At 41.5% G+C, this 27,362-nt stretch overlaps 1 protein-coding gene and 1 long non-coding RNA gene across 10 annotated transcripts in view; one reads left to right on the plus strand and one right to left on the minus strand.

Annotated features, from left to right (window-relative positions):
• The window catches only part of LOC103788426 (uncharacterized), a 144,695-nt gene that overhangs the window by 67,527 nt on the left and 49,806 nt on the right, over window positions 1-27,362 (minus strand). The window lies entirely within an intron of this gene.
• LOC100387073 (cell cycle control protein 50C) overlaps window positions 5,107-27,362 on the plus strand; it is a 30,451-nt gene continuing 8,195 nt past the window's right edge. For both annotated transcript variants that reach the window (XM_078352212.1, XM_035274887.3), the window contains exons 1-7: window positions 5,107-5,207; window positions 5,725-5,768; window positions 6,768-6,984; window positions 11,018-11,128; window positions 15,008-15,109; window positions 16,517-16,604; window positions 17,036-17,176. In XM_078352212.1, coding sequence (XP_078208338.1) covers window positions 6,793-6,984; window positions 11,018-11,128; window positions 15,008-15,109; window positions 16,517-16,604; window positions 17,036-17,176 — 634 coding nt within the window. In that variant the 5' untranslated portion in view covers window positions 5,107-5,207; window positions 5,725-5,768; window positions 6,768-6,792. The remainder of the gene's footprint in view (window positions 5,208-5,724; window positions 5,769-6,767; window positions 6,985-11,017; window positions 11,129-15,007; window positions 15,110-16,516; window positions 16,605-17,035; window positions 17,177-27,362) is intronic.

The raw sequence follows: 27,362 nt of genomic DNA on the forward strand, positions 1-27,362 counted from the left end.
ATGGGTGGGAGGCCTCAGGAAACTTACTACAGCAGAAGGTGAAGCGGAAGCAAGCACATCTTCACATGGTGATGGAGAGCAAGATAGCAAAGGGGAAACGCTATACACTTTTAAATGACTAGATGTTGTGAGAACTCACTCCCTGTCCTGAGAACAGCAAAGGGGAAATCTGTCCCCATGATCCACTCACCTCCCACCAGGTCCCTCCCCCAACATTGGGAATTGCAATTTAACATGAGATTTGGGTGGCAACACAGAGCCAAACTATGTCATTCCACCCTTGACCCCTCCCAAACCTCATGTCGTTCTCACATTTCAAAACACAATCATGCTTTCCCAACAGTCCCCCGAAGTCTTAACTCATTCCAGCATTAACTCAAAAGTCCAAGTCCAAAGTCTCATCTCAGACAAGGCAAGTCCCTTCCTCCTATGAGCCTATAAAATCAGAAACAAGTTACTTCCAAGATACAATGGAGGTAACAGGCATTGGGTAAATTCTCCCTTTCCAAGTGGGAGAAACTGGCCTAAAGAAGCTACATGCCCCAAGCAAGTTCAAAACCCATCAGGGCACTCATTAAATCTTAAAGCTCCAAAATGATCTTTGACTCTGTGTCTCAAATCCAGGCCATGCTGATGCAAGGAGTGGGCTCCCAAGGTCTCGGGCAGCTCTGCCTCTGTGGCTCTACAGGGTACAGTCCCATGTACCTTTCACAGGCTGGTGTTGAGTGCCTGCAGTATATCCAGGTATACTGTGTAAGCTATCAATGGATCTACCTACCATTCTGGGGTTTAGAGGACAGTGGTCCTCTTTTTACAGCTCCACTAGGCAGTACCTCAGTAGAGACTCTGTAGATGGGGGGGTCCAACCCCACATTTTCTCTCTGCACTGCCCCTTAGAGGTAGAGGTTCTCCATGAGGGCTCACCCCTGTAGCAAACTTCTGCCTGGACATCCAGGCGTTTTTATATATCCTCTGAAATTGAGGCAGAGGCTGCCAAACCTCAACTCTTGCCTTATGTACACCCATAAGCCCAATAACATATGGAAGCTGCCAAGGCTTGGGGTTTAAACCCCAATGAAGCAATTATTTGAGCTGTACCTTGGCCCCATTTAGCCACAGCTGAAGCTGGAGCAGCTGGGAAGTAGAGTGCCATGTCCCAAGGCTGCACAGAGTAGCTGGGCCCAGGGCCTAGCCCACAGAACCATTTTTCCCTCCTAGGCCTCTGGGCCTGTGGTGGTAGCACTGCCACAAAGGTCTCTAAAATGTCCTGGAGGCATTTTCTCCATTGTTTTGGCTATTAACATTTGGCTCCTCTTTACTTATGCAGATTTCTGCATCGGCTTGAATTTTTCTTTTCTACTACATGGTTAGGCTACAAATTTTCCAAACTTTTATGCTCTGCTTCATTTTTAAATATAAGTTCTCTGTGCTTGTGCAAATGAGCATAGGCTTTTAGAAGCAGCCAGGCCATCTCTTGAACACTCTGCTGCTTAGAAATTTCTTCTGTCAGGGAAAATGTGGCACATATACACCATGGAATACTATACAGCCATAAAAAATGATGAGTTTGTGTCCTTTGTAGGGAAATGGATGAACCTGGAAACCATCATTCCCAGCAAACTGACGCAAGAACAGAAAATCAAACACCGCATGTTCTCACTCATAGGCAGGTGTTGAACAATGAGAACACATGGACACAGGGAGGGGAGCATCACACACTGAGAATTGTTGGGGGGAACTAGGGGAAGGACAGTGGGGGGGTGGGGAGTTGGGGAGTGATAACATGGGGAGAAATGCCAGATATAGGTGATGGGGAGGAAGGCAGCAAACCACATTGCCATGTATGTACCTATGCAACAATCCTGCATGTTCTTGACATGTTTCCCAAAACCTAAAGCACAATAAAATATATACATACATACATACATTTTTAGGTATCTTTTTAGCAATGTCCCACTTCTCTGGTATCAATTTTGTGTATTCTTCCATTTCCACACTGCTATAAAGAACTACCTGAGAATGGGTAGTTTATAATGAAAAGAGGGTTAATTGACTTCCAGTTCCACAGCCTGTACAGGAGGATAGCTAGCGAGGCCTCAGGAAACTTACAATCATGGCAAAAGCTGAAAGGGAAACAAGCACGTCTTCACATGGTGACAAGACAGTGAGAGAGGAGGGGAAGTGCTACACACTTTTAAACAACCAGATCTTGTCAGAACTCACTATCATGAGAACAGCAAGGGGGAAATCTGCCCCTATGATCTGATCACCTCCCCCAACACTGGGAATTACAGTTCAACATGAGATTTGGGTGGGGACACAGAGCGAAACCATATCAGCAGGGTAGTGGTAGAAAGTGGTAAATTTGGCACATTGTAAACATATAAAAAGACAACAATATAACTACAGCTCTCTTACTCATTTACTTTGTTTAAAACTTTCTTTTTTGAAACTTCAGACTTAATAGAAAAGTTACAAAAACAGAATAGAGAATTCCCATATCCCCTTCCCTGAGTTTCCCCAGTGTTAACTTCTTGTGTAACCATAATAGAGTTATCAGAACTAACAAGTCAACACTGGTAACAGTATAATTACAGACTTTATTCAGATTTTGCCGGTTTTTACACTGATGTCCTTGTTCTATTCCAGCATCCATTGCAGGATCCCACATTGCACTTACTTAGTTGGGTCTTTTTGGTTTCCTCAGACCAGTGACAGTTTCTCAGTATTTCCTGTCTTTCATGATCTGCATTCACACTTAAGAGTAGCCATTGTGTATTGTAGGATGTCTTTCAATTTGGATTTGTCTATAATGTTCTCAGGATTTGACTGAAGCTATGCATTTTTTACCGGAATACCACAGGAACAAATATGTCCTTCCTGATTTATTATATCAGGGTACATACTGCTAATATGTTTTATTATCAGTGAAGTCAGCCTTGATCACCTGGCTAAGGTGGTATCTGCTAGTTTTTTCCACTATAATGTTATTATTTTCCCTTTGCAATTAATGTCTATTTTGAGGCAACACAAATATCTGGTTTTCCTCAAACTTTTGCCTGCTAATTCTAGCAAACACTGGGAGTTCCTGCCTGTGACAGCCATTATTGTAATGGTTTTTCTATTTTTCTCATTCTTTCAACACGTGTTACATTTATTACAGAATTCCTCTTTAAGAAAGAATTATCCCTTTTGCCCATTTACTTGTTCAATTATTTATTTACATCAATATGGACTCGATACTTATTCTATGAGTTACAAGGTAATAGTATTGTTTTTATTTTGTGGCTCAAATTCACATACTTTTTTTACTCTTTTAAGTAATGTTGATTGGTTACCCACTCTGTGCCAAGCACTGTGTTTACAACTTAGGTTTATATATAAGTGGTCATGTTTAATCACTGAAAGCGTCCCAAAGGAAAAGTGTCACTGGTCACATTGTATAGACAATGAAACTAAATCTGAGAAGGGACATACACTAGTTTAGTTGCAGAACCAGAAGTCAGACCCAGGTCTCCCATATCCTCTTCAAGATACCGACTTATCTGCAGACGCAAGCATATACAGCAAACCCGACATAGAGCAAACAGATGCCATCACTGATATTCGAAACTCTACATTCCAATTTTGTGAAATTGTAAATGAGCCTGACAGGCTAGCATGTCAACATCCAGGAAATCCCACACACCTGCACACCAGCAACTTGTTACTGATGCACCTTGCACCTCCGTGCGCTGAAAGCCACACACAGGGACCCAGAGGAAAGAAGAGTAGGTTCATTCTCCAGGACTCCCACTAGAGCCAAATAAGTTAAAAGACAAAAAAAAAGGCCACAGAATAAACATTTAAGCTATTGCTAAATTTAACCCTATCATTTTCATCCCTTTAACCCTAATAAGTGAGATACTCTTGCCAAGTGGTAAGAAAGAAAATGGAGCACATACCTTCTCAGTAGAGGTATTTAACTTCCTGTCAAGTGGCATGTCTTAGATTAATTTGGGGGGAAAAAAGCCATCAAGTATTACTGTATCAGAGGAGAGATTTGCAAATTAAGACATCGCGGTCTGTGCTGTCAGAATTCAGACCAATCTGCCAAGCTGCCATCAATTTGCCAAAACCAAAAACGGAGACTATTGTGAATATTATACGTGTATATTCATATAATGTATATATATTTAACATATATTTCCATCCCAGCAGTTAATAGGAAAGACAATGAAATATAAGGCAACCCCAAATATACAAAATGTCTGCTAATGCTTGAGAATGCTATCTACAGTAGTTAAAGAAAAATGGAGACAAGAACTTTTTGAAAATCACTTAGAAATTTTTCTTTTTTCCTTTCCTTTTTTTTTTAGAGACAGGATCTTGCTCTGTCTCCCAGGCTGGAGTGCAGTGGCACCATCATAGCTTACTACAGCCTCAAACTCCTGGGCTCAGGTGATCCTCCCACCTCAGCCTCCCAAAGAGCTGAGATTACAGGTATGAGCCACTGCACCCAGATTTTGAAATTTCTAGTGATACCACAATACAACAGGTGTTAACAAACTGTTGTATTGGTATTAATTCAGAACAGTGATTCTCAAACATGGGCAATAGAAGCCAGGGATGCAAGTAAACATTTTACAATCTTACAGAACAGTGTTCACAACAAATAAATATCTGGTCCAAAATGTCAGTAGTGCCACAAAAAAGAACCCCGTTCTGGATATATTGAAAGGCAACACATATGAGGTATATTTGCACATTTAAAGTAGATTTATTTAGGAGAGTAATAGATCAACATATACGTACCTGAGAATGTATATCTAGCTGTCTCTCAAGAATATTGTCCCAGAAATATTTGTCCTTACTATCTGTGATAGCCAGTTTTAATGTGGCAACTTGGCTAGATGATAGGACACCCAGACAGTTGGTCAAACATTATTCTGGGTGTTCTGTGATGGTATATTTGGATGAGATTAACATTTATATTGGTAGATCTGAGCAGAGAGGACTGCCCTGCCTAATGTGAGAGGGCCTTGTCCTGTCAGTTGAAGGCCTGCATAGAACAAAAGACTGATTGCCCAACCCCCCAAGAGAATTCTGCCTGCCTGCCTTCTAACTGAAACACTGGGTCTTCCTGGCTCTGTGGCAGCCTGTTGGCATTCAGATGTGAATTGGGACATCAGCTCTGCAGATTTCGGACTTTCAGCCTCCATAATCGTGTAAGTCAATTCCTAGTAATACACATACATAGTCATATAATCTCCTATTGGTTCTGTTTCCCTGCTGACCCCTGAGTAATATATTACCTGTGAAGCTCCTTTTAGTCTGGGATTTGGGTCGGTTGGTTTTATTGTTTCAGAAGGAGTCTAAGGAATACGATTCTCATTGGTTTTTGGCTATCATTACCTTGTTGCTAGGCATCATCTATGTAATATAATCCCATCCAAGCCAATATTGGAAGAAGTATTTGAATCACTAACATACCCCAATATTGCATAGGTGAATCCTGTTCATATAATCTAATCTCATAGCCTTTTACTGCCTTTTAAACTCTTGGTTTTTGGGGTGTGATCATGTTTATTTAGTAAAACAAATGTAGGTGTTAACTAGAAGTATTCACTGCCATCTTCTCACACAAGGTTGTCCGACACCGACAATTGTACTAGTTTGCAGACTCCAAACCAGATGCAAATGCCATGCTGAAAATTTCCCTTTGGTATTTTGCTTTTTTTACAGTTTGCAAGTGGAAAGCTTTAACTCTGAATTGGAAACTTCCTAGGGTAAGCATTTGCATTAATTTTGTATTCTTTCAAACTAGGTACATTTGTCAAAGTCATTACTTTCTTTGAAACAAAAATAGTCCAGGGTGGCTTCTGTCTAATGTAAATTACAAGCGAAAATTCAAAACTCACATGCTGCCTAATTTCTTAACTCTAATTCTAAATCCTAAATGCCAGTTTTAAAAGAAGTAATTATTAATTATTAATGGCCTAAGGAAAATAATGTTAGTAGATTTCTAACAAGGGAAAAAACCCAAAACCAGACCTAATACTGTACTTCAGTGTTGAACGTCTCATTATCTTCCTCTTCCTTTCTCTTGCCTCGTTTAGGCTACTCTAAAGCATGCACTTAGCGAGGTTAGAAGGAGATGTTTGTAATCTACATTTTCTACTAGTCTTTCTTATGGATGAAGAAAACACTGGAAGCTGCTGAGAAGAGACGTTTGTGTTCTGCAATTCCCTGTGCTGATCTCTTCCTCATTATCACAAATAACAGAGTTAGCTATGATCTGAGAGCATTTTTCCAATTTAGTTTATACTCATGTTAAGGACAGCCACATTTGGAAAAAAAGCTGACAGCCTAAACTTTTTTTTTTTTTATTAATCTCCAAGGATTTAGGCCAGTTCCTAAGATAAATCCATTTCCCCCTTTCAGAAAGGGCTTGCCTTGAATTACTCACCAAATCCCAGAAATAGCCCATCATGATTGCTTCCTAGTGTCACCAGATGTTGGTTTCCATAGACCTTGCCGGGGACTATCCCTCCTAGGCATGACATTTAACACAACAACCGCTTTGAGCCTAAGTCAGTTATACTCAGCAATGGCTGAGTGGAGAGAGCTGAGCTCCTGCTAAATAGCAGATCTGGTTAAGGAATAATCCAGGAAGCAGAAGGACTTTGCAACTTCAAAGGGAGGGCTCACATAATTCATTTCACATTACCAGTATGTGGTATTACTACGAGTTCTTACTGATTTTTATGTTCTAAATGTCCCAAAAGTATCTGAGTCACCCGTAGGACCAAAATGGAGGAGACGCCACCGCATTGCCTGTCCAGATTGCCAGACAACTCTGCCCTGAAGCAGCAGGAGTTGCCCGCCCACCAGCTATATTTCACCGCCACAAGAGTCCTCTCTGCCTTTTTCACAATGGGAATATTCTGCCTTTGTATGGGCATCATCCTCATAGTGTCTGCAAGGAGCACTCAGGAGATAGAGGTTTGTCCTATCTTATGTTTTTAATGCAGTTCCTGAGAATTTTCAGCTTTGGCAGCATAAGTGAGAATGGTCATTTGAGAACACAGCCCCTCAAGAGGAGCTGGATAAGACAGGAACATCCCTCTTTCAGCTGGCTTTCACAGAGAGTGACAGAGCCCTTGTAGACTGACTTTATTCATCCCTACTCCCTCTTGAGGACAGTTACTCTCATGCCAGTCAGCTCAGACACATTTGTGTATAAGGGACTCACAAAGTTAGAAGCTTTCTTCCCCACACCACTCACCCCTTATCCAAGATGGAGTTTTGCTCTGTCACCCAGGCTGGAGTGCAGTGGTGCACTCTCAGCTCACAGCAACCTCTGCCTCCCGGATTCAAGCAATTCTCCTGCCTCAACCTCCCTAAGTGGCTGGGACTACAGGCTCCTGCCACCACACCTGACTCATTTGTTTGTATTTTTAGGAGAGACAGGGTTTTACCATATTGCCCAGGCTGGTCTTGAACCCTTGACCTCCTGATCCGCCCACCTTGGCCTCCCAAAGTGCTGGGATTACAAGCGTGAGCCACCGTGCCCAGCCAACACTTTCTTTTATGCTGGCAGAGAAGAGAGCAAGTGGCTAATAGAGGCAGAAGGAGAGTCAAGGCCACATGACTGCCAGAGAACCATGAGTTATATTGATAAAAAGAGCAAAGTGTCCAAGACACAGATCTTGAATATAGCCCCACTTTCAAGGATTGTGTCTTTCCCTTTGCACATGAACTCCCTCTGAGATCCGGGGAAGATAAGAGCCCAAGTCTTTCTGGCATCTTAAGGATATTTAGCAAAACAAAGTTCTACTCAGAGTGAGAAAAGCTGATGCAAAGGGCAGACCTCTCAGGGACAAACCTTTTGCCAACTTGATTAACAAGCTACTGGAGAATGAAAACTGCCAAAGCTGGTCTAGAGAGGGAAAACAAGAGCTGGTCTGAGGCTTCATTGGCCATGCCCATATTCAGTCTAATGAATTAAGAATATGTTTCATCCATATCAACTCTGAGCTGATATCTGGACAGCCCAGACTGCGTGAGCTCCATTCTGAAAGAAATAACCGTAAAAAGCTGATGTATTCCCTCTCCTCACATGGCTACTAGCAAAATTAAGAGGAAGGCCAAGTCTATCAACACTGGTTTAAAATTTGAGTGCTGACTGGGCGTGGTGCCTCATGACTGTAATCCCAGCATTTTGGGAGGCTAAGGCAGCTGAATCACTGGAGGTCAGGAGTTCGAGTCCAGCCTGGCCAAGCTGGCGAAACCCCATCTCTACTAAAAATACAAATACGAGCCGGGCATGGTGGTATATGCCTGTAATCCCAGCTGCTCGGGAGGCTGAGGCAGTAGAATTGCTTGAACCTGAGAGGCAGAGGTTGCAATGAGCCAAGATCACGCCACTGCACTCCTGCCTGGGTGACAAAGCAAGACTTCATCTCAAAATAAAACAAAAGTTATGAGTGTCTGAAGGTGCCAAACGGTTCTGTTGACTGTGCAGATAAGTAAGATGAGGAAGAGTGAATTCGTGTCCTCAATGAGCTAAGGAGAGAGCAGGTAAAATAGCATGTGGTGAGAGCAGAGAGCTTACCCTTGGCTGGCTGTTCACTACGTCACCACACCCCCTTCCTTGCCCACTGCCTGGTACATGATAGGCACACACTTACTGAAAGAATGGGCTACCAGGCAGAGAGAAAAATGTCTTTTCAGGCTCTACTCCCCGCAAGGCACACTGCTCTCTTGCCTCTCTACTTACATTTTTTCCTCCCCACTTCCAGCTCCCAGCAGCTTATCTCCCTGGGAATTAAATGACAGCAAGTCCTCCAGTGTTATATGTAAACTCCCACCAGGCTCCACCATGTGGCAGAGGCAAAATGGCAGGAGGAGATGAACCTTGCCTTGCTGAAGGGGATATCAGAGGAATGGGTTTACAAGGTTGATTTCCATTTCCACAGAGTTCATGCGATACTTTTCTACTCTCTTCCTCCCCAATCTCTTTCCTTCTGGCTCTTCCTCCCTTCCTGTGTCACTCTTACTTCCTCCCTTGTTACCCCGCCCCCCCATCCACCCATTGTGGAGTGCAGCCTTCATTAAGAGGCAGCCATGCATGAGAAGGTGACCTAATGCCATCACCAACTACTGGCCATGGCCACTCCGCAAACAGAATGCTTTTATCTCATGGAAACTATGGGCATTTTCCAGCTGACTTTGTTTTTTAGTTGCTTTAGATTGCTTCTGACACTCCACTTTTGTACTCAAAAACCAGTGTTTCATTATATCCGGTGATAATATGAGTGTACCCTCCAGACCCATGTGATCAGGGACAGATAGCACAGAAAAGACTTCTGAGTTAGACTTTCCTCTTCTCACTCAGCCCTGGGGTACAAGGAAGTGCTCTCTCTGCAGTTCACTTTAAACAAGAATCATTTCCATCTCTCCAAAATTCTATGAGGAGTCGACACTGATCTAGGCTCCATCTCATAGCTATTGATGTACCAATCCACTCAAGCAGCAAACTGTCATTACACAGACAATAGATCAGGGATAATTTTTAGGCAAGAAAGCACCGTAGATACCAACTACTCAAAAATTATTTGATCATGAAATATCTTCTTGAATTCACAAGAGGAATTCACAAAGTAGCATGTCTACTACTACAGTGACCTCACAGATCAATGAATTGCTACATGAAATGATGCTGATGGGCAAAATGTGGGCCCTAGAGGTTAAGCACTTAACCCAACGTCGGAGACTGGCTGAACTAGAACCCCCGCTTCTTCAGACACCACTCCGTATGTTGTCTCTCCATAAGGATACAGCCCTGTTCTTTAGTGCTTTCTATAAACTGAAATGTAGTCTACAAACAGAAAGGACGTAAATGTTTTCAAAATAATAGTCCAAGCCTTGCTGTGTATTTTAAGAATGGTTTAACTAAATATAAGCATCTAAGAACAATGAAGTGTAGCATTTTCACTAAACTTCAATTCAGTATTCACACTTCACGTTTGGGCTTCAAAACCCTTAGAAGCTTTACAAGGATGCAAAGTTCCTTCTGTCTTCCTTGTTAGTCCTCTCTCCCAAAGAATCCTAACTTCTACTAGCACCTTACCAAGGAGAAAGCTACCCTCTTGCTTCCCTGCTCCTCTGCACTCCCATAATCACCTAATCACTCCTCAACACAGTGAGGGCAAGGCAGAAGCAGCCCATGGGCAGCACCCATGACAGCCCCAGGGCCCCTGAGATGAGCATTCTTGCAGATAAAGGCAGCAGTACAGCCCTGAGCCCACCTGCCCGAGTCTCTCTCCCTTACCCTTCTAGCTGCATCTTCCCAGAATTCAGTGTCTCAGCCAGAGCTCACAGGAGCCACCCAGTTGGGAAATACTACCCTTCTTTTTACCCTTTCTAAGGAGTCCATTAAACCATTTTTCACAGCATTTTACTTTTAAAAAACAAAATGAAACAGCATTTTAGAACCAGAATAATTTGACACATGCCAATAATCTTACATTTTGGAAACACTTCTTTTTCTGTTTGGTCACTTTTAATAACTTCCTCTGGATGCCATGTAGAACAATTCACTAGTATAAATATTTTCCATACAATAGAATGGAAAAACAGTGAAGTGATTTCCCCATAAAGTTGATTAGACCCGGACTGTAAACCTAGTTCTCATGAGTCATTGACTAATACCTTCCTAGCAACTGACACCTCTTTATGATCCGGGGTAAAGCTTCATCACAACAGGTTATGTAAATATGCAACAGAAACACCGAATGCTGGGCCAGTAGCAGAATGCTGCCAAGCCCCCAGATGAAAGCCTGTAAGAAGGCCCACGCCTCCTGAACATCTCCAGAAACACTGGGCCTGCACCTGGGGCTGCCCCATTCATGTCCCAGACTCCATGCCCCTGACCCAGACAGGCAGACACTTGGGTGGACTCCAGGTTTGAATATAAAGATATGTACCCATGTAACTTTTTAATTAATCGCTGATTTTATTCCTTGCCTGACAGATTAATTACACAAGAACATGTGCAAATTGTGCAAAACTGCGGGAAACTGCCTCTAATTTTGACAAAGAATGCACCTGCTCTATTCCCTTTTACCTTTCAGAAAAAATGATGGTGAGTGAAACTCAAGAAACTTCAGTTGACTTTACACTGATCTACTCCTATGTAACACTCAGCAGTAAGTTCACACTTTCCATCAAATGCTTTCCAAAACTGAAAATATAAAAAATAAAGCAGGATGGCGGTGGTGAATCTGAAAGATTGTTGAGTTTGCATCTCCTCCCTCCTTTTTGAGTCTTATTCTCCTCCTTTGTTTCTTTGTTTCTAAGATGCAAGATTCTTTACCTATCCAACTTTGTAACATAAATCGTATCCATCGGATTTTACTCTAAATGTCAGCACAGGGACGATGTGTGAATTAACATTGAATTTAACCACTCATTTCCTAGTGAGAAAATTAATGGGCTAGAGGTGAAGTGACTTGGCTAAGGTCACACAGTAGGTCGGTGTCAGGGTTCATACACTTGGGGAAGCCATCCCTGGGTCTCCCCAAGTCATTCCACATGTGCAATTGCCTAACTGCAAACCAGACAGCCTGGCTGTCAGGCATTGTGAGAAAAGCCAAAGAAATATTAAGAGAAGTCCCCACTCGCATGCTGATTTAAGTCTTATGTTAGTCACGTCCTCTGAGAAGCAGCTGCCAAGACAGGGTAAGACATCCAGGAAGTTTATTAGGGAAGCCTTTGGTGGAAAATGGGGAGGGAGCAGGAGGAGGTTAGGAGAGCTCTGACTTTAGAAAGGAGAAGGGAGGAGAGAAGGAAGGAGAGAGGGAAGGAGAGAAGTGAGGAATATTTTCCAGGAGATGTAAGTCTAGTTTGGAACAAGCTGAGTTGAGATGGAAGCAGAGCCTTGAGGTAGAATGCTCAGTGGGCAGCTCAAGAGAAGGCCTCCCTGTAGTCATTTATGAAGGGGAAGGATGGGGGACCAGCTCAGTGTGGAGGATGCTGCAGCCGGGAAAGGTGCAGAATCCAGAAACAGAATAGAACCTTAAAGTACATCTGAGGAGTTGAAGGAAATCAAAATTTTCATTTGGTTAACTCTTGACTAACAAGTAAGACTGTGGAGGCCATGAAAAGACTCCTCTCAGATCTGCTGCAGGGAGTGTCATTGAGGGATATCCCCAGCCGTGTGCTCTGAAATCACCATGTGTTTGCACCAAGGCCATGCTTCCATGGTACAGTAGGGACATCCAGGTAGGTTCTTTCCTGGGAGAGGGGACTTCTCTGATGGGTGCCTTTGGGCACTTCTTGTCAGCCTTGCTGAAACTTTGAGAATGTATTGTAGTCTTAGCCCTTCCTCCCTCCCTCTCTTCCTCCTCTCTTCCTCCCTCCCTCCCTCCCTCCCTCCCTTCCTTCCTTCCTTCCTCTCTTTCCTCTCTCCTTTCGTCTCGAGGGCTCAGAATGCTAAAGTTTTTGAAAAAAAAAAAAAAATCCAAAAGGACTTTAGTTTCCATCTGTCAGTGTCCTTCAAAACTAAAATAGCAAATGAAGTGTTACCAGCTGCTGACCATTCCCTTCAGGCAGAGCCTTCTCATAAAAACCCCACTAAACTACTCAGAGCAATCACAGGGCCTTCAGCTCGGCAGTTACCATATATGACATGTGGGGAACCATGGCAATGAATCCACACAAGACTCCGTCTCAAAATAAGCAAAGAAATCCTGCACAAAGTGCCACTGAATTTAAAGAGAAGAAATACCATAAAGTAAATTGTGCCTCCAGGAGTCATCAAAAAGATGGTGATCTTGGACAAAGAATTATTGAAAAGAGGTCATTGAAACACCCAGTCCCTAGTGTGCTAAATGTTCTTTGCCTGTTTATTTTGTTATTTATGTGAACATGTAACTCTAATTAAGTAGAATTCCCTTCTTAGCTTCCAAGAAAATGTATGGTAAATTCCATTTTGTGGATTTCATATTTTCTATAGTCATGGGTCAACAATAGAGGTTCCTGCTTTGGGTGAAGAAATGTAATGGGTTCTTCCACTAAGCTTGGCTTGCTTGCCTTCCTGCCAATGCTCCCTGTTGACTACAATGCAGCCTTCTTCTTCGTGGCCCAGCATCTCCCTTTTTCAGTGTTCTGGAAATTATTCTCTTACAAGTGACTTAGCTCTTCAGCCTTTCTTGCATTCTAAAGCTGGCCACATTTACCATGACTTTCCTTCCCTGTTTACCATGGGTACCACCTCCCATTTTTCATACCCATCTTAAAAAGGATGCTCTTTAAGATTCTTAAGAAATAAGGCCAACTTCCTTTCCAAAATGCTGTTTTTGCACAGGATAAAGGAATCAATGGACTCAGGGACTTGGAATGCTTTTGTACTTTTAGCACTGAATATAGCACCTAACACATGGGAAGCACTTAATAAAAGTTAGGCTTTTATATTTTTGGATGCAGGTCTTCATTATTTCAGAGGTATGGAGTATATTAATTTTAAACAGCTACACTGGACATTTCTAGATGTGCTGGTAGGAAAATCTATGAATATGTTAGTTAAATCCATATGGATATTTCTGTATGTGCTATTAGTAAAATCTGTGTCAAGTCGGCTGGAGAATTTCCAGGGCCTTAATATATTACCATAAAGGTGGAACCATGATGATAGGTTGTGGCTGGGGAGCCTTACTACATGACAGTATATAGAAAAGCATATCTCACATGACAACAAGGCTACTTATTGCTAGAGTGAAAATCACCTTCTTTCTTTTGGATCAGTGAACCATTCCACCTTTTTCTCTACAGCAAATAATTCACCAATTCTTAAGCAACTATTATGTGTCAGGTACTGTGTTAGATCCTAGAGATTAAAAAAACAAAAATTCCTAGAGTGGGACTGCAACGAGCTTCTAGTCTCAGGCCTTTCACATGTTCAGTGTGCACATGCAGCTAAATATGCTCAGTAGCTTGAATTTTTAATTCTATTTCATGGATTTGCTGTAAAATCACGTGATATTTGGTGTCACCCACAACCTCTAGGCAAAGCATTTTTCCTCATATTGCTGGGAAACGACAATATTTGTAAAACCAGATTTTATGTATTGAAAATATGCTTGATTATAAAAATTTTTCAAGGCAAGAATGCAGCAGCCCTTACAAAAACATGCAAAAATAGTTATTTAGTTATTCCAACAATTCTGTATAGACCAGGATTTCCCAATGTTAATTTTTTTTTTTCTTTTTTGAGACAGGATCTCATTCTGTCACCCAGGCTAGAGTGCAATAGCACGATCATAGCTCAGTAACTTTGAACTTTTGGGCTCAAAGGATCCTCTCCTTAGCCTCTAGAGTAGCTGGAACTACAGGCATATGCCATAACAGCCGAATGTTTTTTTTCTTTTTTTGTAGAGACAGGGTTTTGCGACATTGCCCAGGATGGTCTCAAACTCCTGGCCTCAAGTGATTCTCCTGCCTTGGCCTCCCAAAGCACTGGGATTATAGGCATGAGCCACTGTGCCCAGCCCCAACGTTGATTTTTTTTTAATGATTTATTGGGTTTCTATTTCCCATAAATAAACTTTCAGCTCCTATCAATTTTTTTGTGCTTTTATTTTATAATTTCCTGTATATTAGGCCAGGCACGGTGGCTTATGACTGTAATCCCAGCACTTTGGGAGGCCAAGGTGGGCAGATCACGAGGTCAAGAGATTGAGATCATCCTTGTCAACATGGTGAAACCCGTTCTCTATTAAATATACAAAAATTAGCTGGGCATGGTGGCACATGCCTGAAGTCCCAGGTACTCTGAGGTTGAGGTGGAAGAATCACTGGAACCCGAGAGGCAAAGGTCGCAGTGAGCCGAGATGATGCCACTGCACTCCAGCCTGGGTGACAGAGCAAGACTCTGTCTCCAAAAAAAAAAAATGTGTCTATGTTTGTTAATATTCCAGTTAATTTTCCTTACTCTCCTCTCACTTCTTGCTTTTCTCCCACACAGGGTAATGTTTATATGTACTACAAATTGCATGGCTTCCATCAGAACCTGTATCGATATATTCAATCCAGAAGTAATAGACAACTGATGGGCAAAGATGTGAAAGTAAGGCTTGAGTTAATTTGGTTTTTAAACCAAATTGAAAAGTAATTTTTTTAAACCAAGTGGATTTTTCAATCTAAAAGAGGAAATGGAAAATAAACTCAAAAGCTAAGGGTTTACAAAACAGAAATGCTGATTTCGTCCTTGTGTAAATTGAAGGGGCTGGGCATTCAGGATAACTTATTGAAAAGTAGCACTTTCCCTCTTGAGAACAGTGATGATTATCCTTTCATGTACCATTTTGATAGCAACCTTGAGTAATTAGCGTCAGCCTGGCTGAACCTAACTATCATTGTCCTTCCTGTCATGGGGGCCTTCAATCCAGCCTCCTTAAGGAAAGTAGGCTCTATTCGATTGAGTAAAAGCCTTTTGCTGTAATCGAATACCTTTTCAAACGTATGATTATACGTTGGTGGATGATACTCAGTGTGCTCACAAGATAAGCTAGAATGAAATTTTTTCCATAGTGACATTGTTAATACGAGTGATTTTTAGCAACCCCTCTTTTAAAAATGTATTTGGTAGTTGTGTGGATGGATTGATTCCCTGTGATAAATCATCTAGTTGTAGACTCATGATTTTTGTACTTTTCTGAATGTAAGTTATACTTCAATATTGCCGAGGCCCTGAGTGACTGTGTGGAACAAAGTGCCCCCCACCTCCAACAACCACATTAGGTAGTGATACAAGTGAAAAATAAGTGGTTTTTTTTTTGTTTGTTTGTTTTTTTAGACAGAGTTTCGCTCTTGTTACCCAGGCTGGAGTGCAATGGCGCGATCTCAGCTCACTGCAACCTCTGCCTCCTGGGTTCAGGCAATTCTCCTGCCTCAGCCTCCCAAGTAGCTGGGACTACAGGCGCACACCACAATGCCCAGCTAATTTTTTGTATTTTTAGTAGAGACGGGGTTTCACCATGTTGACCAGGATGGTCTTGATCTCTTGACCTCGTGATCCACCCGCCTCAGCCTCCCAAAGTGCTGGGATTATAGGCGTGAGCCACCGCGCCTAGCCAGTGGTTGCTTTTTTAAACCACTAAAATAAAATAAGTTACATGTCAATAAAAAGAGGTTTTAAAAACGTATTTCATTATAGGTTTAGCATGATATAGAGCAGCCAATAAGGTAAAGTTCTTTCTTGCAGACATTTTTGGTATGCTACATATTATTAATGAGGAAAAAACACAGAGACGCATACCCACACACATACACATCACCAAGACACAAAAATTTTCCAGTCTAAGTAAACCAGAAACCTGGGAAAACCAGGCAGCTGTCTGTAATCTTAGTAACTGCCAATAAGTCATTGGGGTGCGGGGGGGTGGGCGGTGATTGACATTGCCAGTGATCTCACATTTAACATTCTACAAGTTTACCAAAAACATTTCTCATTGCTGTATCCTCTTGCACCCAGGCTGTTGAGGACTGCTCCCCATTTAAAACGTCCAACAGTAACACCCCCATTGTTCCTTGTGGTGCTATTGCCAACAGCATGTTCAATGGTAGGTGACTTTTCCTATCTCCATGGTGTGCCCTTTGATGAGTGTGTAACAAGCTAAGCGTCCAGAAATGTACTTCTGAAGCTAAGTGGCAGTTTTTTGTTTCGTTTAGTTTTAATTCTGTAAACATCATCTGGGCTAAGCCAGAGCACTGACTTACAGTATGTCATTTGCAAATAATTTCTCTCTTGCCAGAAATCTCAAGAAACAGTCAGGAAACGTGAGCTAAATGGAGCTTAAGGGTATTTTTCAATAATTGACTCAACTTTGGCAGGAAAAAGAATCGTCTTGTGATTCCAGCATCCATGGCATGTAGGCATGTTGAGAGTCTGCAAAATCCCTGATTCATTTGTCAGCTGTGTCTGGTTCTGCATTTCAAAGGGTGGCAAAATTGCTAGACTGCATCTCTAACACAATTTTTAATTTCCTTACAGACACCATCATTCTTTCATACAATATTAATTCCTCTGCACAAATCAAAGTGCCAATGCTAAAGAGTGGACTTACATGGTGGACAGATAAGTATATTAAATTTCAGAATCCAAGTTTCAAGAATCTTGCTGATGAATTTAGAGGTAAGATCCATACAGTAAATCAATATACTTATTTATTTATAAAAACTTTGTTTTGTACATATAGGGAAATGTTTACGAGTCCGCCTGTATCTTCTTGTTGATTCCTTTCTGCTCTAACTCTCTGTATCATGAACATCTCCAGTGCATACCTATCAAAAATATGAACTGCTTGGTGCCCTGGTTTCTTCCAGTTTACATTAGGGAATAGACAATAGCTTAAGAATCTTACTGTTTCAGCTGTAATAAGGATGAACATGCAATTTGATGTCCAAACTGGTAGCTGTTAGAGAGTAAAAGGGGGCACTTGAAGAGCTGTATACTTACTTAAAATTTTTATCAATCGATAAATTGACATCATATTGATGGACTTATAAAATAATCCAATTAAAAATGATTTTCCTGGGAGGCCAAGACAGGTAGATCACTTGAGGTCAGGAGTTTGAGACCAGCCTGGCCGACATGGTGAAACTCTGTCTCTACTAAAAATACAAAAAATTAGATGGGTGTGGTGGTACATGCCTGTAATCCCAGTTACTTGGGAAGATGAGGCTGGACAATCACTTGAACCCGAGAGGTGGAGGTTGAAGGGAGCCAAGATTGTGCCACTCTACTCCAGCCTGGGTAACAGAGTGAGACTCTGTCTCAAAAAAAAGAAAAGAAAAACCAAAAAATCATTTTCAAAAATTAAAATAGCATGTACATTAAATCAACTTATAAAAAAACTACTCCATTAAAAGATGACATAAGCAGAGTCTAAGTCCAGGAGGGTTTTCAAGATGGCTGACTAGATGTATTTGGTACTTACCTCTTCCAGACAGGAACCACAGAGCGTGAGTAGGTAATCACTCCTGGAACTTTTGAGACAAAACTAGAACAACAGAGAAGTAACGGGAGGTGTTACCAGTGGTGAATCCATAGGAGTCTGCAGCAACTTGATTGTTGCCTCCTTAGAGGGAAGAATTTGGCTGAGGGGCATAGGCAGAGGGAGAGAAGAAGGAGGCAGGTTTTAGAGCAGAGTGAAAGTTGATTCAAAAGCTGTAGTGCCCGAATGGAAGAAAGTAAAGTACCCTTGGAAAAGGGCTACCTAAGAGATCCAAGTGCCCCATTCAGCCTTCGACTTGGGATTTATGCATGGGCGTGGTTCTGGAGTCTGCATCTCTCCTCCCTTGATTTTGCCTTGGGGTGGGCTGTCCGCATGCACAGTGGCCTGGCAGCACTTGGGGGGGCCACACGCGCAGTGTGTTTACTAAAGTTGTGCACATGCTCATTTAAGGCCTTTTTTCGTTACCAGTCAAGTGTTCCTAGAGGAAGGTCATATACCAGTTAAACGCCTCCATTTTGCCTCTTAGTGCACAAGCTTGAGCCCGCTCACCCAACTCCTGAGATTTTATTGGGAAGCTGATGATCACCAGCTCCAGGTGTTTCCTATTGGGAGACTGCTGTTTGCTGGCGCCAGCTGCAACCAATTATTATTTTACAGAGACAATTTAACAACCACCTGACTATCACCTGGTGGTCACCGGACATTCCTGGGTGGGGTGCCTCTCCTGCCCTGCTCTTGCCTACCTACCTACCTACTCTAGCATATGCACCAAAAACAAGGAAGGAGGGGAAGCAAAGCTACCTCTGTGGCTGGGATCAGCTCAAAGTCTGGGGAGGAGGACCTCAGTGAGGGAAAAGAGTAAGTGAGAGATCTCCAGCAGTTCATAGTCCCACTGCTGACTCCTACAGTCCTAGCCATGGGCGAGCCCCTTGACCTTCATGGGCCATGAGACTAACACAGGGAGCTCCCTGGAAACCACATGAAGGCATTACCCCAGAAAGAGAACTCATGGTGGGTCACACCAACTCCGAAGTCCTAAGCAGCTGCAGCACAGCACCATTTTGAGAGCCCAGCACATACCGGATTGCATCCTGGGCAGCTGCCTGAGCCTCCTGCCTGGGAAGCAACAGGAGCCACAGGTTGCCATCTTCCCCCAGCAGAGGGGCAGCCATGTGTTTTCAAATGTCTGGAGGACAAAGAAAAACAACTCTGCCTTCATCACTAGGAAAGCTATGGCCCAACATGAGCAATCTGCCTTCGGCCTTGGCATCACTCCACCCTGGCCCACCACAGTCAGCATACGCATGCACCACTGGGGAGCCTGAGGGCACTGCCCAGCCTGGCTCCTACTCCTGCAATACCTGGGCACATTGTCCAGGAGCCTGGGAACCACACAGCCCAGTCCACCACCAGTGGCACATGAGCACTCCTCCCAGCATCTAAGGTTAGGCCCACTCAGCCTGTTGCTAACACCACAGCTGGCACCCACCCACACATGCCACCTGCCCAACTGGCTTGCCCAACCCATGGTAGCTACCACCAACACCAGTGAGGACCACTGGGGTCCCAGAGAATTGTCCCACCACTGCTACTGCCATTGCCCACAGCACGTCCACTGCCCAGACACTCGAGAACACATCAATCCACCTGGCCCATCACTGCCATTCCTGGCACCCACGCAAGCCATCTGGAGGCCCAAGAAGCAGCCTGCCTGGGCTTACTAATACCAGTCACAGCGTACATCCTGGGGTCCAGGGACAGCCATGCTCACTTCATTGCTGCCACCATTGGGGCCCCAAAACTGGACTATCTGGTGCCCTGGTCTCCAGCAAAACTTCACCACAGTCTCCACTAACAACCACACTCTGAGCTACAGAAGAAATCACTGACACCATGGATGCTGTTTATAGCCAAAGAAATTACAGACACTTTAACTGCCCGGCGGGTTCTTCCTGCCCTTGCATAAACAAAATTGATCTGAGGCTGGTCACACCACCGGGGAAACGAAATTATTACTCAAATCGATCTCAATGAAGGCACCAAGGTTAGGGGTTTTTCAAAGATAGTTTGGTGGGCAAGGGGGCAACCTCCTGGTCTGGAGGCAGGGTAGGGGACATGCCGATTGGTTGGGTCAGAGATAAAATCATAGAGAATCAAACTGTCCTCTTGTGCTGAGTCAGTTCCTGGGTGAGGGCCCAGGCGTGGCCATCTAGTTGCCAGAAATGCAAACCCTGAAAAGACAGGCCAGGTGTGGTGGCTCACGCCTGCAATCCCAGCACTTTGGGAGGCCGAGGCAGACGGATCATGAGGTCAGGAGATTGAGACCAACCATCCTGGCCATGGTGAAACCCTGTCTCTACTAAAATATGAAAAATTAGCTGGGTGTGGTGGCGCGTGCCTGTAGTCCCAGCTACTCAGGAGGCTGAGACAGGGGAATCGCTTGAATCCAGGAGAAAGAGGTTGCAATAAGCCAAGATCATGCCACTGCACTCCAACCTGGCAAAAGAGCAAGACTCCATCTCAAAAAAAAAAAAAAAAATCATGAAAAGAAATCTCAAAAGGCCAATCTCGGGTTCTACAATAGTGATGTTATCTGCAAGTAACTGGGGAACTTGCAAATCTTATGACTTCCAAATAATGGCTGGTAAGTATTTAGAATTCAAGCCTCCTAACTTGGCAGCCTGTCATTAGGTTTTTTTTTAGTCAGAGTCTCACTCTGTCACCAGGTACCAGGCTGGACTGCAGAGGCACAATCTCAGCTCACTGCAACCTCCGCCTCCTGGGTTTACGCAATTCTCCTGCCTCAGCCTCCCAAGTAGCTGGGACTACAGGCACATGCCACCATGCCCAGCTAATTTTTGTATTTTTAGTAGAGATGGGGTTTTCACCATGTTGGCCAGGATGGTCTCGATCTCTTGACCTCGTGATCCACCCACCTCAGCCTCCCAAAGTGCTGGATTGCAGGCGTGAGCCACCACACCCGGCCCTGTCATTAGTTTTATAGGAACAGCCTGATTTTGAGAAAGGACTATTATCACTTAAAACCATAAAGTTCTCCCAAAGTTAGCTTGACACACGCCCAGGAATGAGCACAGCCAGCCAAGCTGTGTGGCTAGAAGCAAGATGGAGTCAGCCATGTCAGATACCGCTTACTGCTGTAATTTCGCAAAGGAGGTTTCAAAACTACACTACTGCATGCAGCAGAATCAAAGCCAAAGTGCCCTACCAACCAACGCCATAGACATATCTTTAAAAAAACAAAATCCTTCCCCAGAAAAGCAAAATTCAAAAATTGGAAGACTTGACTGTTATACCAGATGCACAGGTATCAATGGAAAGATACAGAAAACATGAAAAAGCAAGGAAATGTGATACCTCCAGAGTAACAATAATTTTCCAGCAACAGATCCCAATCAAAAAGAAAGTTGTTCAGGAATAAGTTAATTTCCATGAGTTTCTCCTGGAATTTATTTCTAGTTTTATTCCACTGTGGTCCAGGAAGGTACTTGGTATGATTTCAGATTTTGTTTTGTTTTTTTGTTTTTTGAGACAGAATCTCACTGTGTCGCCCAGCTGGAGTATAGTGGCGCGATCTCGGCTCGCTGCAGCCTCTGCCTCCTGGGTTCAAGCGTGCCTTACCCTCCTGAGTAGCTGGGATTACAGGCGTGCACCACCATGCCTGGCTAATTTTTGTATTTTTAGTAGAGGCAGGGTTTCACCATGTTGGTTCAGCTGGTCTCAAACTCCTGACCTCATGATTTACCTGCCTTGGCATCCCAAAGTGCTGGGAAGACAGGCATGAGCCACCCCACCCAGCCGTAATTTCAGTTTTTAAAAGTTTAATGAGATTTGTAGTGTGGAAGAAATAAACACAATTGATAAAATACTAGCTTGACTAACCAAGAAAAAAAGAGAGATGCTCCAAATAAGCGAAATCAGAAATGAAAAAGGAGACATTATAACTGATACCACCAAAAAAGAAGAAGAAGAAAAAAAGCTCATCTGAGACTATTATAAACAACTAACAAACTTTAATACTAACAAACTGGAAAACCTAGAGGAAATGAATTCCTCGAAGCATACAACTTTGTTTGAACTAAGTTTCAATGAACTTTCAAACTTATTCAAGTTTGAACTAAGTTTGAATTAGAAAAAAATAGAAAACCTGAGCAGATGAATAATGAGTAGCAACATTGAGCAAGATTGAGGAAAATCTTCCAAAAAAGAAAAAGACAGGATTGGATGGATTTACTGCAATAACCTACCAAATGTATAAACAAGAAGTAATACCAATCCTACTCAAACTATTCCAAAAAACTGAAGAGAAGGGAACTCTCTCTAATGCTGTAATTCTGCAAGATTAGCATTATTACCCTGATAGCAAAAACAGACAAGGATACAACAACAACAACAAAAGAAAACTATTGGCCAATATTCCTGATAAACATGGAAGCAAAAATCTTCATCAAAATACTAGGCTGGAGTGCAATGGCACGATCTCGGCTCACTGCAACCTCCACCTCCTGGGTTCAAGCGATTCTCCTGCCTCAGCCTCCTGAGTAGCTGGGATGACAGGTGTGCACCATCATACCTGGCTAATTTTTGTATTTTTAGTAGAGACGGGGTTCACCGTTTTAGTCCAGCTGGTCTCAAACTCCTGACCTCAGGATCTACCCACCTTGGCTTCCCAAAGTGCTGGGATTACAGGCATGAGCCACCACATCTGGTCCAGTGGCACATTAAAAAAAAAATACACCATGATTAAGTGGGATTTATGCCAGGAATGTAAGGGTGGTTCAACATATAGAAATCAATAAACATGATACATCACATAACAGAATAAAGGATAAAAGCCATATTATGATCCTAACAGATACAGAAAGAGTATTTGATATAATTCAACATTGCTTCAAGATAAAACCCTCAATTAAACAGGCATAAAACAAACATATCTCAAATAATAAAGACCACATATGACAAACTCAAAGCTAGCATCATACTGAGTGGGGAACAGTGGAAAGCCTTTAAGAAATGAAACAAGACAAGAATGCCACTTTTTTTTTAGAGTTTAATAGCTTTTCTTTTAATGTAAACATAAGAAAAAGAAGCCACATAAACTGTAGCACTCTTTTCAAAATAAAACTGCAATCAAAACTTGAATCTCCAAGCTCTGAACTCCATAAACAATTTTTTTGAGGTGGTAGACTGTAATATTTTTATACCATTATTTATCATTTGTGTGTCCATCCTTTAAAAATGATGGAAACTGTAGCACAATATGATGTGAAGCATTGCTATATTAGAGGAAGTATTCCTGGCCCAGAAATGCTTTGTTTATAAGCAAGATTCCTGGGATTATATTTGAGAAAGTAGGAGAAATAAGATTTCACACTGTTGAGAACACTAATCTCTTTTTAGTACTTCAAATTTAGGTGACATTGTTATCATTCTCCTAAAATGATTTGTTCCTTGCCTTTTAAAGCCTGAAGTAAGAGTTCCTAAGGGTTATGTAAGTTATTTCTTAAACAGCAGGACTTAATAGGACACCTACAGGTCCAAGTCCTTTTATTACATGTTAATTCACAGTGCTCTTCAAAATCTTCCTTTACATTAAAGAAACTTCAGGGATCCAAGCATATAGAGCACAGCCCTGCAAGTAACTTACTTTTAAAAAGAGGAGGGATGCCCACTTTTATTACCTCTGGTATTCAACATAGTACTGGAAGTCTTAACCAGAGCAATTATGCAAGAGAAAGGAATAAAAGGCATTCAAATTGGAGGTAGTCAAATTATCTGTTTGCAGATTACATGATCTTATACACAGAAAAATCAAAAGACTTCACCAAAAAACGCTACTGATTTTTGCATGTGCATCGTTGGTTTTTGTATGTTGATTTTGTATCCTGCAACTTTACTGAATTTATCACGTTTGTTTATCAAATTCAGTAAAGTTGCAGGATACAAAATCAACATACAAAAACAATAGTATTTCTGTACACAAATAATGAAATCGCTGAAAAAGAAAGCAAGAAGGCAAGGCCATTTACAATAGCTATAAAAATAAAATACCTAAGAATAAACTTAACTAAAAAAGTGAAAGATTTCTATAAGAAAAACTATAAAACACCGGTGAAATAGATTAAAGATGACAAAACAAGTGGAAAATCATTTCATGCTCATGGATCAGAAAATTAATATTGTTAAAATGATCATAGAGCCCAAAGCAATGTATAGATTCAATGTAATTCCTATCAAAATGCCAGTGTTTTTTTTTTTACAGAAATAGAAAAACCTATCCTAAAATTCATACGGATTAGAAAAAGAGCCAGGATAGCCAAAGGAATTCTGAACAAAGAGAACAAAGTTGAAAGCGTCACACTACCAGACGTCAAACTATAAGTCTACAGTAACCAAGACAGCATGATATTGGTATAAAAATAGACACATGGACCAATGGAAAAGACTAGAGAACCCAGAAATAAATCCACATATGTACAGCCAACTGATCTCTGACAAAGTCATCAAGAACATACACTGGGGAAAGAACACCCTCTTCAATAAATGGTGCTGGGGAAACTGGCTAGCCATGTGCAGAAGAATGAAACTAGATGACTATCTCTCACTTATACAAAAATCAACTTGAGATAGAGTAAGAACTTAAACAGAAGACCTGAAACTATAAAATAGAAGAATAGGGAAAACTTTTCAGGACACTGTTCTAGGAAAAGATTTTTTGATTAAGACCTCAAATGCACAGGCGACAAAAACAAAAATAGACAAATGAAACCATATTAAACAAAAAACCTTCTGCACAACAAAATAAACACTCAACTGAGCAAAGAGAAAACCTCTTGAATGACAGAAAATATTTGCAAACTACTTATCCAACAGGAGATCAACATCTAGAATCTAAAGGAAACTCAATTCAATAGTAAAAACAAAACAAAACAAAACATCCCATTTTTAAATGGGCAAAGGATACAAATAGACATTTCTCAAAAGAAGACATACAAATAGACAACAGATATATGAAAAAATGCTCAACATAACTCATCATCAGGGAAATGCAAATCAAAACCACAATAAGGTATCATCTTATCCCAATTAGAATGCCCATTATTAAAAGAAAAAAAAACAGATGTTGGCAAGGATGTAGAGAAAATACACTGTTGGTGGGAATGTAAATTAGTACAGCCACTATGGAAAACAGTATGGAGATTTCCCAGAAAACTAAAAATAGAATTGATCCAGCAATCCCATTATTGGATATTTCTCCAAAGGAAAAGAAATCAATATATTAAAATGATAAATGTACCCCCATGTTTATTGCAGCACTATTCACAGTAGCAAAGATAAGGATACAGCCTAAGCATCCATTAACAGGCCATAACAGATGAATGGATAAAGAAAATGTGGTATATTTTTACATAATGGAATTATTATTTGAACATAAAAAAGAATGAAATCATTTCATTTGCAGCAACATGAATGGAACTCAAAGTCATTATGTTAAGTGAAATAAGCGAGGCACAGAAAGACTGTTCTCATTCATACTTGGTAGCTAAAAAAGCTGCTCACGGGAAGGTAGAGTAGAATAATCAATACCAGAGACTAGGAAGGGTGTATGGATGGAGGGGAAGGTGATGAAAATAGGTTAGTTAACAGGTATAAACATACTGTTAGATAGAAGAAATAAGTTCCAACATTCGATAGCAAAGTAGGGCAATTACAGTTAATAACAATGTGTTGTTCAACACAGCTAGAAGAGAGGACTTGAGAAATGTATCCAGCATACAGAAATGATAAATACTTGGGTGATGAATCTCCTAAACACCCTGACTTGATCATCACACATTCTACGCATGTAACAAAATTTCACATGCACCTCATAAATATGTACAAATATATCAAAAACAAAGGTAAATCTTTTTATTTTTGTTTTTTATGTTTAGTTATCAGCTCTTACACAGAAAAAGGTAAATTTTTTTAAATTAAAAAAATAAAAGTAAATCTAAAAAAGGGATAACAAGCAGAATAATTATTCTTCATACATACTTACATGCTTTAATGAGTTTCTTGGCCATATCTGTCTTCATTACATACTTGTGTATTTTTCTAATGAATTCATATTTTTTTTATCAATGCCTTGTTAGTTTTTTCACAAAACTGTCTGTAACCTTTTTTTTTTGAGACAAGGTATCACTCTGTTGCCCAGGTTGAAGTGCGGTGGTTCAATGACAGCTCACTGCAGCCTTGACCTCCTAAGCTCAAGCTATCCTCCCACTCAGCCACCCCAAGCAGCTGGGACTACAGGAGTATGCCACCACACCCAGCTAATTTTTTTTTTTTTTTTAGACAGAGCCTTGCTCTGTTGTCCAGGCTGGAGCGCAGTGATGCGATCTTGGCTCACTGCAACCTCCACCTCCCAGGTTCAAACAATTCTCCTGTCTTAGCCTCCTGAGTAACTGGGACTATAGATGCATGCCGCCATGCCTGGCTATTTTTTGTATTTTTAGTAGAGAAAAGGTTTCACCATATTGGTCAGGCTGGTCTTGAATTCCTGAGTTCAGGTGATCCACCTGCCTCACCCTCCCAAAGTGCTGAAATTACAGGTGTGAGCCACTGTTCCCAGACCCCATTCAAGTAATTTCTAAATTTTTTGGAGAGACAGGGTCTCACTACGTTAACAAGGCTGGTCTTGAACTCCTGGCCTCAAATAATCCTTCTGAGACAAGGATTATAAATAAATAAATAAATAAATAAAATAAGCAATCCTCTTGCTTCAGCCTCTCAAAGTGCTGGGATTACAGTCATGAGCCACCATGCCTGGCCTGTAATCTTTTTTAAAGTCTCATTTTATGGTTAATCAATTGGAAATTGTTTACTTTTTAGCTGATTCTTTTCTTTTGACCCTAACTTCTTTTATTGGGAAAATATTCCATAGTGCTGAGGTATCAATTATGCTTTATAGACAATTTTACTAAATGGAAGATATTCTCAATTCTTATTTTTTTATATTGAAGTATGTTACTATTTTAACCCAAATATTGACACAGGCACCATCTTTTTTACTTCACATAAGTTTTTTTTCTCATTTTTGTTCTTTTGAGTGTATCATGAAATTTAGCTAAAATCCTACACCTCAATATCATATCATTCTGGCACAGAAAATTTTGTCCAATTAAAAGTACAGCCAAGTGCAGTGGCTCTTGTCTGTAATCCCAACACTTTGGGTGGCCAAGGCAGGAGGATTATTTGAATCCAGAAGTTTGATAGTGGCCTGGGAAACACTGTAAGATCCTGTTTCTACAAAAACAATAAATAAATAAATAAATAAGAGCCCTATCAAAAGAGCCTTCACAT

The sequence above is a fragment of the Callithrix jacchus genome, chromosome 15, assembly GCF_049354715.1.
Source record: "Callithrix jacchus isolate 240 chromosome 15, calJac240_pri, whole genome shotgun sequence".
In the NCBI taxonomy this organism is placed as follows: Eukaryota; Metazoa; Chordata; class Mammalia; order Primates; family Cebidae; genus Callithrix; species Callithrix jacchus.